The 14496-nt window shown below is 40.0% G+C and overlaps 1 protein-coding gene across 12 annotated transcripts in view; it reads left to right on the top strand.

Annotated features, from left to right (window-relative positions):
* GIGYF2 (GRB10 interacting GYF protein 2) overlaps window positions 1–14496 on the top strand; it is a 75601-nt gene that overhangs the window by 39596 nt on the left and 21509 nt on the right. For all 12 annotated transcript variants that reach the window (XM_074546986.1, XM_074546985.1, XM_074546989.1 and 9 more), the window contains one exon: window positions 10636–10815. In XM_074546986.1, coding sequence (XP_074403087.1) covers window positions 10636–10815 — 180 coding nt within the window. The remainder of the gene's footprint in view (window positions 1–10635; window positions 10816–14496) is intronic.

Below are 14496 nucleotides of genomic sequence, written 5' to 3' on the forward strand. Positions count from 1 at the left end.
AAATGCATTAGAAGTAAAGATTCTGAAATTCAGAATGAGTTTATGGTAGGTGAAAATTTGTCTTGTGATCTTTGATCCCATTAACCAGCAGTTTGCCTGTTTGCTTAACCTTCAACCAAATTTTTGTAACTACAGGAGATTCTCTCTTGCTTTTACTTGTGTTTAATGCCTACTGAGGTACGAGGATTGACATCACAGTGACTATTTAGCTATTTTTTTTTCTTTACTCAAAACCATCCAGCTATTACTTCTATCCATGGTGTAGTCAGAGGGAGATAAAATAGATGATGGCCTGAGTGGAATTTGCTGGTTTTTCCCTTATTTTAATTTTCCAGTTCACATCTCCCAGGAGGAATATTTTAAAATCATTCCCTGTGTCAGAGACTGCAGTGGGCTTAGCGAGGTTCTCCTGGCATATGGTACCAGGCTACCTTTCTTGGGGGATTTTGGTTGTAGTCCATCCACCTTCACTGAGTTGACTCTTCAATCTGCTGCATGGCTCCCTGAATGGCAGTTCTCTCTCTTGCTGTACAGTAACCTAAATGTAATTATATGTATTTCAGTCATCCAATGATTAGTGACTTGTCTGTAGAGCACAGTTCTTGTGCTAAGATTTAGATGAGCCCTTGTGGAGGCCTTGAAGGCACTGGAAAATGGGTATTTCTGGATGGGAAAGGATTATGAGGACCATGCTCGAAATGAGCTCTGAACAGTGCCTTGGTTTTATCAGAGTAAGCTGTACTCACCAGAAACACTCCCTTGTTTGAATAGAGAACACTTACAGAACAAAATGCCTCTGAGTGAATCATGCATTCAAAACAAACCAGCAAACCAACAAAAAACCCAAAGCAACAAAACACAATCAAAAGCCAAAGCTTCTGGTTTTGTGTAAATTCTTGTGGTAGTTTGAGGGCAGGATCTGCTTTGTAGACTCTAAGCAATATGGGTTTACAGAACAAATAGGTATTGTGGAAATGATTCTGATACTGACTGATGGGTGACAGAAGCCTTTCTGTTGTGTTATGTACATTAAGAAAAAAGGGAAAACTTTCTTAAGATGGTACATTATTTTTGGCTGTGCTTCAGATCCTCTCATGAGTGTTTGAACACTACAGACTTAGAGCAAATGCTGTCAGCATTGTAGGATCTCAGATTTGTTGATTAAGGAGCTTCTTAGCGTGGTGATTAATCACTTAATGTTGTCTTAAACTCTGAAAAAAGTCAGGTTCTTTGTTATTTATTCAATGGAGGAGGGTTGATTCCTGACAGATTTTGAAGAAACTTGAGAAAGAGAACCTACATTAGCCCCCAACAGCACATTTCAGAACAATCCTGTGACTCTGCTCCTTGAGACTCCCAAGCAGGTGAATTTGCCTTCTGAGTTTAACCAGGTTGTGCACTGGTACAGTGATCTGATTTTTCTAGTCTAGGACTGTTAAAAATGTTAGTTTTCTATTTCAGTGGCATGGATAGCATTGGAAATGTGCAAGTTCCAAAACCCCTTTTTTCAAGCGCTGTTGATGGATTAAGAGCCAGAAGTCTTGGAGTGAGAAAAACAGATAAGAAACTGCAAATAAACACTGAGAGCAGTGCAGTTGGGAGTGAGTATGAGGCAGAAGAGTACCTGCCCCCTGGCAAATAGCTTACCCGGGTTGGAGGATCAGCCCTCTCTATTCTCAAAAGCAGGGGCAGCTTAAGAGCAGATGTGACTTTGAATTTAAAAAGTGTTAATGTCTTCTGTCTACTCCTTTCCTTGCCCATAGTAAAAAAATACAACAACCTTCTTTCCTTGTTAGTGATAAATTAATGAAGTTACAAAGTACAATTCGGAGCACCTGATTGAATCCCTTGCCTGCCATGGTCCTTGATTGACCCCATATTAATCCCCATTTCAGTGTATGTTTTAGGAAAGACATTCAAGTCTTCAACTTGAGAAGAAAAATGCAGTGTTAATTGGAGAATGCTTGTCTCTGCTATAACACACATGCAGTGTTTCTTATCCAGGTTTGTCCAGTGGTGTCTCTCAACACCCTTTATGTTATGTTACTTGGTGGGTTTTGCTTTTTCTGGTTCCTGACTTATGCAACTGTTGATGAAGCTTTTGTGTTTCTTGTACCTTCATTTCTCAGCTGATAGCCCCTGACTAGAAAGACAGGAACTGTCATAAATCACTTTTCTAAACCTCTTTTGGTGTGGTCACCAGTCCCTTACCACACATTTGCTGTATGTAATCATTCCTGTTTACCTTCCCTTGAAAGCTCAATTATCACCAACACCACTGTGTCAGTTTGTTCTTAGCTTTTTTTGGTTTTCAGTCTTTTTATCATCTTGTCCCTCATCCTGGCTTCTTTCTTTTAAACACTTCTCTAAGACAAATCAAGGTAGGGTGAGTAGTAATTTTTAAAAAAATCAGATTCCTTCTAGCAGTGGGACAGGTTCTAAACTGACCTGGCTGGCTAATGATTTATGTGTGATAAAACCTTGCATTACAGCTTTGGGATGTTGCTTGCATTTCTGAAATTCATGATCCAGCATGTGGCTCTCTCATGCTTTGCTTTTTAGATTGAACTCTTCTTCCTTGTGTTGTAACAGCCTTTACTGCATTCCGTTGACTTTCTGTTCCATGCCACCATGGAGCAGAAGGTCAACAGAATGCAGCAGAGGATTGCACCATTTGACTTTCTGTTCCATGCCACCACGATGATTTCCTCTCCTTTCCTCTTGCTTAGCTTTTTCTTAGGACTTTGGTGGGGTTGCAGGGAAACTTATTGGCAGCACTATCTTCATTTCCATTTGCCTTCTCAGTTGAAGGCATTCAAAGTGACACTTCCAGCCTGTTCTCACTTGATACACAAATACATTTGCAACCTTTTGAGGAGCCTGAGTGAGGAGTTGTGTTCAGAGGAGACTTCTGCAGTGTTGCCCTACTTGCCCAGCTTCTAGTCTTAACAAAGTCTGTTCTAATTGACCGTGGAAGGGATTTGAAACAGTTTATGCTGTGCTGCTTCATTCTGACAGGAAAGTGGTCTTGAGGACTTGCTATTTTCTGGGAGTGACTGCAAAAATTGCTTTTTTTAACTGCAGCATCATTCCAAGATTTACTAGAATCTTTGTGGTGGCATGCCCCTGTGGGGATGTGTACATTCCTTCTTTACTTGGCCTGGCTTTGCATGATCATGTACAAGCTTCAGATTTAAACCTTGTCTGCTCTGAGCTGGGATTGTGCAGGTCTGTTGCTGCCTCTGCACTTTGCAGCAAGAACAAACTAAGATTATGATTTGTAAAGGTATTTTTCATGCTATTAAAATGGCTATTCTGTGTGGTTTTATTTTTAGATTATTGTGTAATTTTTTTAGACTGAATGGCCATCCTTGGAGATGCTCTGGCATTATTATTAGAAAATGAAGGTTTTTTTCAGTATGGATGAAGTTACTGGGTCATATAACTTACATTAGGGGACAGCCTTAAAAATGTAGGAGGTAATTCAGCTTGAGAAGCTGCATTGGTTGAAAGCTCATGCTTCTGTTGTGAGTAGAACAGTTAACATTTCAAACATATTTGTCCTTTTGGTTTTGTAGCTAATGCCTCATTGAGATGAATGGAAGTAGTTTGTGACAAAACTGTTACTTCTGAGCAGTGTGCAGAATTAAGATAAGCTTTCAGGACTTGTTACATTTATAAGTAGGTCTTGTTAAAATGGAAACTTAAATTTGTTGACCCCAAGTTACTTTTTTCAAAGTGAGTACCATAAATGATAGGATGTGAGAGCTCATACTTCTGACTTTCTGTGACAGTTTGTTACTCAATGCACTTTAAAGAAAGAGGTGATAAAATAGGAGAGTATGTCTCCTTTTATATGCAGGAAAAAAGCTGCTCATATACTTGATTTCTGGGAAGCTAAATAGTGCTCCATTTTATATATAATGTATTTTCACATAAGTACTCTGAGGATCCATATGAACACTAATTCTTGATTTTGAAGTAGCACCTGAGTGGACCAACTAGCCTGGCCACTTTTGGCGAAGCAGAAGAGCAACATTTAAGCAAAGTCTTAGTAAAGGCTGTAAAATATTCCTGTATATATTACATTTTTATAAAGAAACTTAAATGCAGAATAAAATGTTGGTAACAGGAGTAATTTGATAGTTGCTAGGGAGGGTTTTATTTGATGTAAGGCTGCAGAAGTTTGCTGCCACCCTTTTTTTGTGGAACTTGCTGTTTTTGAAGAGCAGTCCTGCCCTGTGAGATGCAGGCTTTCCCATGGCTTGCCTGGAATGGCAGAGTTGTGCAGGACAGAGGAGTTCACTCCATGTCCCTGTGTGGAGCCCTGGGCAGCAGTGCCAGCTCGCTCTGTGTCCATAAGCATTGATGGAAAGATTGAAAACTGTTGATATCTGAGATATAATTGGAGATGGTAAAAGCAGATTTGAAGATGTGAAGCTTGTCTCTTTTAATTTGTGATGGAACTGAGTGCTGAGTTATGAGTGCCGCAGGTGAGGATGTCTTTTTCATAATTCTTGGCCAATTTCATGACACCCACCTGCTGTAGCTGGAGCTTGCAAATGCTCCCTGCCTGCAGAACCTCTCCAGCACTTATCTCAAAAACTTTCTGAAAAAATACAGCTTAAAGACTTTGGATTTGCTCTGTGTGCTCTTAGGGCTCTGGTCACCTGAGGCAGCATTTTCTTCTTTTTGAGGGGGAAGAATCAGCAACCATTTTGTTTAAGGTGTCACTTAGTTTAGCAAGTTTTAGAAATAAAACTCTTTGTTCTCAAAAGAACTTGGATTTTTTTGATTAAAGAGTGACACAGAGCAATTTAAATTATACAATAAGAAAAAAAAAAAGAAAATAACAGGATGGTTTTGTGTACTTACCAGTCTTTAGAGGGTCTTTGTGCAGGAGGAGGGGATAACCTGGGCTCCAGGAGAGGGACTGCTCTGGTCTGGTGTACTGGTCCCAGCACTAGTAAGAAACTTCCCACAAGGGGTTGGTAAAGATTAAAAAAAACCCCAAAACCTTTAAAAATGGGTTTGTATGTCTCATTCCTGTGTTTATATGCTGGGGGGATTGGTTTCCATCTGAAGCTGATTTGATTGGTCATTTTGCCTGCAGGGGGGCTGGTTGGCTCTGATCATGTGGAAAAGAATGCTGGTTTGTTAGGAGCATTTCTTTACCCAACACAAACTCTTAGCAGCCAAGGAGAAATCCTCAAACACTTACTTGGAGAAGGGGTGCCTTCTTCCTCACCTCCTTCATCAAGATAATTTTTTAGGTTTGTATAACCTAAAGTTTTGCATGAAAGTTGAAAAGGCCAAAATTCCCTTGGAAAAGCTGAGTGGAAAAGTTCCATATTGCTGCTGAAAACCCACACTGTTCGCTGATCTATTTTCTCTAACCAGTGCGAACTACTGTTCATTTGGGTGAAGAGGGACACTTGTGTCCCCCTGCTGCTCCACTTGTTCCTTTCCTGTTAGCTCCCAAGCTCTGGAATGTGAATGCAGAGGTGGATGCAGCTCCTGGTGCAGCCTGTGCTCTCAGGAGGCTGCTGCTGACTTGCAGCCTAATGCTGCTCAGAAGATGTAGCCCTGGCCATTTCCATCTCCACATTGCTCCTTTGTGAGAACATGGAATTAATCACAGGATTTTGCTAAAGCCTAGGAATGAAACAAGGCAGATTAGGTGGCTTGCTGATTCCATGTGGCAGATGAAACCACTTTTGCTTAAGCTGTTTGCTCTTCCACTCATGAAATGAGAGTAGCTGCTGAGGGTATGTCTGAGTGAGCAGCTGTGCAGAGTGGTCAGTGTGCTTCCCTGCTGGAGCAGCTCTGAGGACAGCTCTGGAACACAGTACTGGTTCACTTTTTTTTTTTTTTTTTTTATCCCTTGGTGAGCTGCTGATGTGAGGGCTTTGACTGAACGTCAGATGTAAGAGGATCTGAGAAACAAAGGCTGTGGTTGTTTGCAGTAAAACTACTGAAGGCCTGCTGGGAAAATCATTAATGTAGACTTTCCTGCTTAGGAAACAAAATCCTCCCTATTTTTCCTTCTTTAACCTTCCCCCAACCCTAAATTGCAAAACATTAATTTTTTGCTTCATTAGAATGGAACATTTTAATACATGTTCAGGCACAGCACTGAAAGTTGATAGGCATGGTGTGACTTTGAAAACCAGGGCAAATAATGTAGTGCCAGGGGACTCCCACCAGTGTGACAAGGCTGTAGGATGGTGTGACTCCCCCTTCACCCTTCTCTCCACTGCAGACAGCCTCACTTAGTCACAAGTAGGATTTTGGTTTCAAACAGTATTTCCTTAGAAGCCATCTTTTGAACCGTAGAAAGCATTTGCTGAGTGGTCACTGGTGTGGTTTTCTAATCTAATTCAACTGAATGAGTTGGAAATTTTTATACAGTTGTATAGCAGGTGAAATTAGGTGCAGTGTGTGTTTCAGGTGTGTTATGGAATTGAACTCTTGTTAATTCCTTTGAATATTGGCTCACTCACACTGGTGACAGTACATAATGGACAATTTAATGAAAAAATAGGGGATTATATTTGATAGTAATGTTTTTGAGACCTGCTGTTGAGATTGAGATTTTATGCAGAGAGATTGAAAATTTGAAGCTAGAAATGGGATTCAGAACTTCTCATCTGTCACTGGGAGTCACTTGATGGTATTTGTATTCCTGTGGTGTTCCAATGAGAAGGTAGTCTTTCTCTAGAAGCATCATCTTAAGGACATTTGTTTTATTCTTCTGTAAAATAAATGAAGCAATTACACATTTAGGCCAAGTTATTTCAGTTTCTTTAAAAACATTGCAAAGGTTTTTATTTTTATCTTCCTTTTGAGGAATTACATAGCAGGCAGCAGAGAGAAGAGAGCAAGTCCAAGTACTTAATAGACTCTCCTGGTTCTTGCCCCTGTGTAGAGGAAACAGCAGTGCTGTCAGTCATTGCTTTGCTGTTTATTCTCTGCAGACAGTGAGGATGGTGTAGGAAACACGGGCTGCCAGCCTGGAGAACATTTGCCATTCTGTTAGTAAGTGCTCTCCATAACCACGTTGCCATGGGGCCACATCCCCAAATCCAGTCTTGTTCTGCACAGTCAGTATCCCTTCAAAGCAGTGCTGCACAGCTGTAGGCTTTTCTGCCTGGATACCACTCAGCTCTGTCTGAAGTTTGCTGTAAACACCATTGCTGGCTTTGTGACAGGCCTGAACAGAGGTGCCCTTTTACTGCTCCTTCTCTTCAGGAAGTCCAGTCAATTAGTCCAAGGCAAAACCATAGATTGCATTTTAGTTTCTTTCATCCTTAAAACATTGCCAAGTCCTGACTCTGTGATCTAAGTCATTTCAGCTGAAATGATTGTTCTCAAATCTACAAACAGTTTGCAAAGAATATGCTGGCACTTCATAAGTTATGGATTTAGATGTAATCTGTAGGAATATTCCTGTATTCAGTTTGTCAGAGTCTTTCTGTCACTTGGGTAGCTTGATTTTTCTGGTCCTTAACCTGTGACTGGTTTGTGTTTGTAAAGAACCAGTTTCTTGGCTGGTCTGTCTAATCTTCAGGATCATCTCATGCCAGACCTGTTAGGACACATACCTTGTTCTTTGATGCTTACTGTGATGTTCTAGAAAACTGGAGTAAACCAGAAAACTGAGGTATGTCATGAGACACTGCATTTTTTTCTCTGAATTCCACTGAATGTGGCATCAGAACAGGCTTTGATGTGACACTGGAGTGCTGCTGTGTTTGCAAAGGTTTTGGAGCCACAGGTGATCCCATGCTCAGATAAATACAATGCTGACCCCTTATAATAGATTTTTTTTTTGATTTCTACATTTGTAATGCCACAGAATTTAAAATCAGAAGAGGGGCAGGATGCCAGTTGAATCTGATCTTGGCAAGCATTTGATATTTTGTAACCTCTACAGAGATAGAGATATTTCAAACCCCATTTTCTGCAAGTTCAGCATACAAAACCTGACTTTGACAGTTCCGTTCTTGAGAACACAATCTGCTCTCCTAAGGACTGACAGAACCTGAGTTGCCTTGATTTGCTTATAGCATGAGTAGATGTGCAGTGGGGCTAAAACCTGATACTCAGTGGCAAAGCAGACTGCACAATATTCTTTAAGTGACCTAAATGTTTTTGGAAGAGTGGAACAGGCCCTGTGAGCTGAGAGCTTGTCTGTGTTAAAGAGAAGTGTCCAGAATCAACTGATCTTAACAATGCTAGGGAAGAACATCTCTTTTTTTCCTTAATGGGTAGAGTCTAAAATCTCTCAAATTAATGTTACTGAATAAGTGTCAAGTAAGAGCTGTGAGTTTTGATGAAAATAATAGATAAATCTGTAAAAATATTACTTCTCGTGTCCCAAAATAGTGATTCAAATAACTTTTTTCTTTTGGTAACTGTTTTAGTAAGAAAAAAACTAATGTCTTGTTCTGCAAAATGAAAAAAATTGTATCTGTCTTCCTCTTTGTAGCATTTTAAAAATAAATTCAGGAGGAATGAGGTACTTTCCTTGTTGTCAGGGACTTAGGCTCCCCTGGTCTGTTGGTTTGCAGCTGTCTCCTGTGCACCTCTCTCTGTGTTTTACTTCCAGCTTTGCCTTTTGCTTTTCCACTATGGGAAGGCCATCCAGGAACAATGGTGAGAGGCTTCCCTGCACTTTTTCTTACTGTAGTCTGCATGATATTTTTGAGATACCAAAAATTAAAACTGAAAAAAAAAATTCCCTGACTTAGATTTTTCTGCCTGGCTTGTTCCTTTCCTTTCTTTTCCATGATTGCATGGGAATTCAGAATGTGGCTGACCTTCATCTTCAAAGATTTATCCACTCCAGATAAAAAGTTGCCAGCATCACAAGTACCAATTGAAGGGAGTTGAGTGCCTCCAGCAATTTTGTTTCATTTGGAGTATTACCAGAGACTCCCCAAAACACGCTGTCTGCAGATTGTGTTGTTTCTCAAAGTCCAGCAAATCCAGAAGGGCTCTTCAGCCAGATGTCTCCTTCAGCGAAGTAAAAGTGTAACTGGGTCATACTTGGCTTCACAGCTGACATTGCCTATTGGTACTGGTGCTTAACTTTAAATTAGGAACTGGTGCTGGACTTGAAATTAGTGAATGTGCTTTAGCTCTTCATGTAGGAACAACATAAGGGGAAGATATTTCAGAAAAATTAGAGCTGGAGAAAGAGAGAGGTTTTTTCCCTCCAGTGTTTTGAGCTGGTGGAGAAGGGATGTCAGTTTTTCTCCAAGGTGCATGCAGAGTAGAGAGCCAGTGTGTGCTTCCTGCCTCCAGAGTGCACTATCTCCAGCAGGAAGAATTTTCCTGTTCTAAACAGAGATCTGGTTTGCCACAGAATTTCAGATCTTTATTTCCTCATCTTTTTCATTGACTGAAAAAATTGCCTGATGCTAAGAAAGCATTCTCCCATGCTTCCTAAACAAAACACTTAAAAATGTCTCTTTCCACCCCTGGAGTCGGTACATGATCATACTTTCTTGTGTTTTTCCTGTCTAAGAAAGCAGGCATACCAAACAGACTTCACCAGATAACATCTTACATTTTTGGGTTTTAGAACGCTTAAGAAGGAAGATTCAGTATACTTTTCTCTAGTACTTGAAAAACCATGTTTTATAGATAACACCACAATTTCAGGTTAATACTGGGTAATAGTACCAGTGAAGAAATGACAGCACTCTGGTTCCTGTGACAATTCTGGTGCTGCACAGCTGAAGAAATTTATTTCAGTGGTGGGCTGTCTTGTCAGGGCAAGTCAGCAGTGAAAGCAGCATCTGTGTTAAACCTTGGCATACTGGTGTATGACTTGGACATCTTGGTGTATAGTGTGGAGTCTTTTCATAAAAATATTTATATCATTCTTTTCTGACATGGTTTCTCTTCATAAGTATTTGAGGATTTTATGTTTTGTTTTAAATACAACATAATGTACATTGTGAACTAAAAGACTGTCCTGTCTCCTGAACTTCTAGTAGACTTATTCTTCAGCTCAGGCATAATTGCTCCTAGCCCTTCATGCTGACCTTGGCTCTCCAGAAGATGGATTCACAGCATAATGTTAACATTGTTAAGTTTTTTCTCATTTATTCCTCGATGCTACTTTAAATTTTCAGTGTTTCCTAATAGTTAGACTGCTGTATGTTGGATAAAATAAATAGAACTCACCTTCTTTTTATTACAGAAGTAGGAAATGTATTTGGTTTGTATCATGTTTACACTATACTCTCATTTAGCTTGAGACACTTCATGATAAAGCAGTTTATTCTTTTTCTCTGCACACTTTTGCCTTCTTTCTGTTACATTTCCTTACATCTCTTAAACTGCCTTTTCCTCCTTTGCCTTTCCTATCCATGTTCTAATTACTTATATGCTTTGCTTCCTTCTGGATTTTTTTTTTTTTGTGTCTTTCCGTCCCAAGGTTACATAGGCACCTGGATTTCTTAAATCTGTCTTGTTTCCTTCTTGAATTTTTATTCCTCTCCTAGGTTCCTATAACCACTTCTGGTGCATTTTTTACCTCCAAGAGAGCAAGATTTCAACCCTTTTGTATTTGTGTTTCTAAAGACAGGACACATGTTCACTGGTCTTGTGTTTTCTTTGCAGTGAGACCAAACTTTGAGGAAGGTGGGACAGTGACCGCAGGGAGGAAACACGAATTTATCCGCTCTGAGAGCGAGAACTGGCGCATCTTCAGGGAGGAGCAGAATGGGGAAGATGAGGATGGAGGCTGGCGACTGGCTGGGTCACGGAGGGATGGGGAGAGGTGGCGTCCTCACAGTCCAGGTGAGAGCAGAGCTGGCCAAACATGCAGCTGTGGGTGCTGAGAGAGGGCAAAGGCCATGAGGAGAGGGAGATGCCACATTCAGGGAAAATAGGTTCATGTAGTCTTGGTCATTGAATACTGTTCTGGTATGTGTGAGGCTCTTGGTCACCAAATGTTTAGCATGAAATTGTGTGCCTGTTGTTTTCCTTTTAGCATCTTCAGTATCCTTACATATTTAAGGGAACATTACTTCCCAGGTGTGCACTTGTCTGTATTGTGCTCCAGGTGTGTATGTACCTGGTAGAATAAGGGGTTTTAATAGTACTGTTTCTTTGTGGCTGTGACAATAAGGGGATAGAAATCACCCACATCAGACAACATATCTAATGCTGCAGAGTGACACTGACACTAAACCACTCTGGTCATTGACCACTTCCTAGTTTTCCAGATGTGTTTGCAGTGCCAAGAAGCAGCCTTGGAAAATCTCAAAATATGTTGCTCTACACATTTTGTAGTTAGTTACAGGATATCTTGTCTCAATAAATTTCAGGTACGTTTTTGGTTTCACTATCCCCTTCCCAGGCCTGACAGGGCAAGTCTGTTCACTTGCTTTCCAGCACTGTATTGCTGGAATTGCAGGAGAAATAAAAAGCAGAGCTTGGTGTTTCAGTAGTAGGACTGAAACATATTATAGATTTTTTTTCCCTTCTTTTTGGAAAAGATTCAGTCATACCTGGTGTGGAATCCTGGGTTTGGCTGTCTTTTGGCTGCAGAAGGCTTCTGGAGTACCAGGAGAGGATTAGGCTTTTCTACTGTTACATCTTCATAGAACAGTAAAATTGTTAAGTTTGGAAAAGACCTTAAAGCTGTTTGAGCCCAACCATTGACCCAGCACTGCTAAGGCCACCACTAAACCATGTCCTTAAGTGCCACATCTACATGGCTTTTAAATCCCTCCAAGGACAGGGCCTCCACCACTTCCCTGGGCATCTGTGCTGATGCTTGACAACCCTTCCAGTGAAGAAATTGCTTCTAATGCCCAACCTAAACCTTCTTTCTGGTAGTTCTAGGGGATAAGTTCCCCCTGCTTGAGTGTCCTTTGCTCCATGCTAAACTTGACAGGCAAGCAAAGAAAGCACAGGACACTTTCGGAGCTGAGGTGGACAATTTCTTCTGTTCAATAAAAAAAAGTCCCATTTGCTCTTGCAGTGGCTCTGTTGCCCTTTTCAACTTCCCAGACTTTCAGTACAGTTATTGTTGGGAGCAACCATCACCTCTGTTCTTCATAGCTGTATATAACTCTGCTCTCAAACAGCTGCTCTCTTGTGCTAAAATTTAGCAACGAGCCCAAGGCTTGATTTATCATCAGATGTTTTCTATTTAGAGCAAGGTTAAGAGGCAAATCTTGAAGAAAATAATTTTCTTTTCCCCAGTGTTTGGTCATAGTTGTTGATCAGACACTGCTGCTTTGTTATCTAGTTGAGGCACCACCAGGCCAGCTACCTCATGATGCAGCATGATACTCAGGAGTGGAGTGTTCTGCAAGTACCAGCCTGCATGCTTTAGCTTAAAAAGAAGCATAGACCTCAAAGTTCAGAAGTTCATTCAGGTCTTGAACTTTTTTGGTTGTTCTGAGGAAGGTTTTGAAAATTTGTTTCAATTCTGTCATGTAAATTTTGCTTATTTGAATTTTCAGTGTAGTAGAAACTAACTGAACTTCCTTTACTGAGTTAGTTTTACCAGCTATCTTTGAAGGCCTGTTTGAAGGCTTATGTGAATCTGCAGGAAAGTTGCTAATTTTGAGACAGCCTGAGCTGACAGCTGTATTGCCCTAGTTCCAGCTTTCATCAGAGCTGCATTTGATTTCTCCTCTTAGTAGTAGCCACAGAACTATCAAATTGGTTTAAATCACATTTTTGCTTTAAAAATGAGCTTAAATCAAATTGGCATGGTTTAAACTACTTCTTTATACTATTCTGGTGTTAGGTAATAGTACAGTCATATGTCCAGCTAAAAAAAGAGAAATGTCTTCAGAGGACTGTTTTCATTTGTTTAGTTGGTCCTTCCTGTAGTTTGACTCTTTGTACTCCCTGCTAGGATCTTTACACTGGCTTTAGTAACTGCTGGAAGAGTGTGATCACAGATTTAGATTCACTGGCTGCTTCGAAGTTCTTTATTTTCCTTTAAATTTTTAACCATGTTTTAAAATTATAAATGTCTAAAAGCCCCCTCTCTGTTGTTACAATTCTTGCATTCACACAATGATTGCCTTTTAAATTTACAAGGCCAAGTCTGTTTTGTCAGAAACAAATACAAACCTGTTGTGGTCTCAAAACTAGTGGCTGATCTATAGATGTTTATGGTTTTGGTTACCAAATCAACCTTAAGGAATAGGAATAAGTTTTTCTTAACAAGAATTTCTGATACGATTTTGTGTCTCTGTGTGAATAGCTCTTCAAATTGGCCTTTTTCCTGAGAAGCATTTGAGAGAGGCCTTAGGCTGTACTTTCATAGAAAGATTTTTTAGTTGCTGCTTTGTTTGAAAGGCTTTTCAAATTCATCTTGATTCACTCCACTTTCAGAATCAGGTGCTGTAATTCAACTAGAATTGAATTTTTTTGTGTTCCTTGCATTTCTTAAATATCATGAAGCAACTAAAGTACATTAGAGAATCTTGCTCCAAAACTGAGCTAAGAACTAGGTCTATATATAATATATACTCAAAAAGGTGTGCTATTCCTTTAAGTGTTCTGTTTAGCATTTAGTATTCTTTAGTATATATTGAAAATTTCACTGCTGAGTTAGAGAATATAACTTTGAAGAGAGAAATTGCTATTAATAAAGCTAATGTGTTCTTGGATTTCCTGAAGCAGCCAGTAGTCCTATCTAGATTTTACCTACAATGTCACCATCAGTTGCAAGGGATAAATTAAGCTTGAAATCGTCTCTTCACTTTAAATATTGAGCATGTAACTATTGCCTCGTGATAGCATGGGGCTGAACTTAAAGCTGTGTTTGTGTCCTAACTGCTGGCTAAAAAACTTCAGGTAAGAATTCAGGTTTATCTCTCCTCTTGGCTTGTTTTAAAAGATTGGCAGCCTGATATTTCAGACCTGAATTATGACCTATATTCTCACTGGGCTTTTACAAACACATTTGTTACTAAGAAACGAGGGCATGAGTCTGCTACACCGATGTCTTTTTGCCTCTCCACATAGCTCTGAAAATCTGGGGGCTGTAAAAGGTGGTGTAACTAAATCTCTGCAAGCAGACTAAATGGTTCTTCATTTGAACTTTGAAGATAGTTGGGCTTTAACAAAGTGCTTAGAATTTACCTTCAAAAACTACATTTGTGGGTGTCACTATGAAGAGCTGCACTCCTGGTATTGGCATGTGAACTGTGGGCAAACAGAGGCTCCTCTGCCCTGCTGGGAGCCCTGACATGGACATGGCTGCTTGTAATGAGGAGCCCTCTGTCCAGGGACTCCATCAGAAATGCTGTCTGGTTGTCAACAACATCTCACATTTCAATTTCTTTCCTTAATAACATCAAAAAGATTGCCTCAGAACATTGATTTGATGGTTTAATACTACTTGCTTTGCAAGGCATAACTAGAAGCATAGGTTAAGTTATCTGGTGGAATTATTTGCAAATAAGCACATAGGAAATAGTGAAGGCCTTGTTAAAGGATAACATTTGT

Source organism: Zonotrichia albicollis, chromosome 9 (genome assembly GCF_047830755.1).
Source record: "Zonotrichia albicollis isolate bZonAlb1 chromosome 9, bZonAlb1.hap1, whole genome shotgun sequence".
NCBI lineage: Eukaryota > Metazoa > Chordata > Aves > Passeriformes > Passerellidae > Zonotrichia > Zonotrichia albicollis.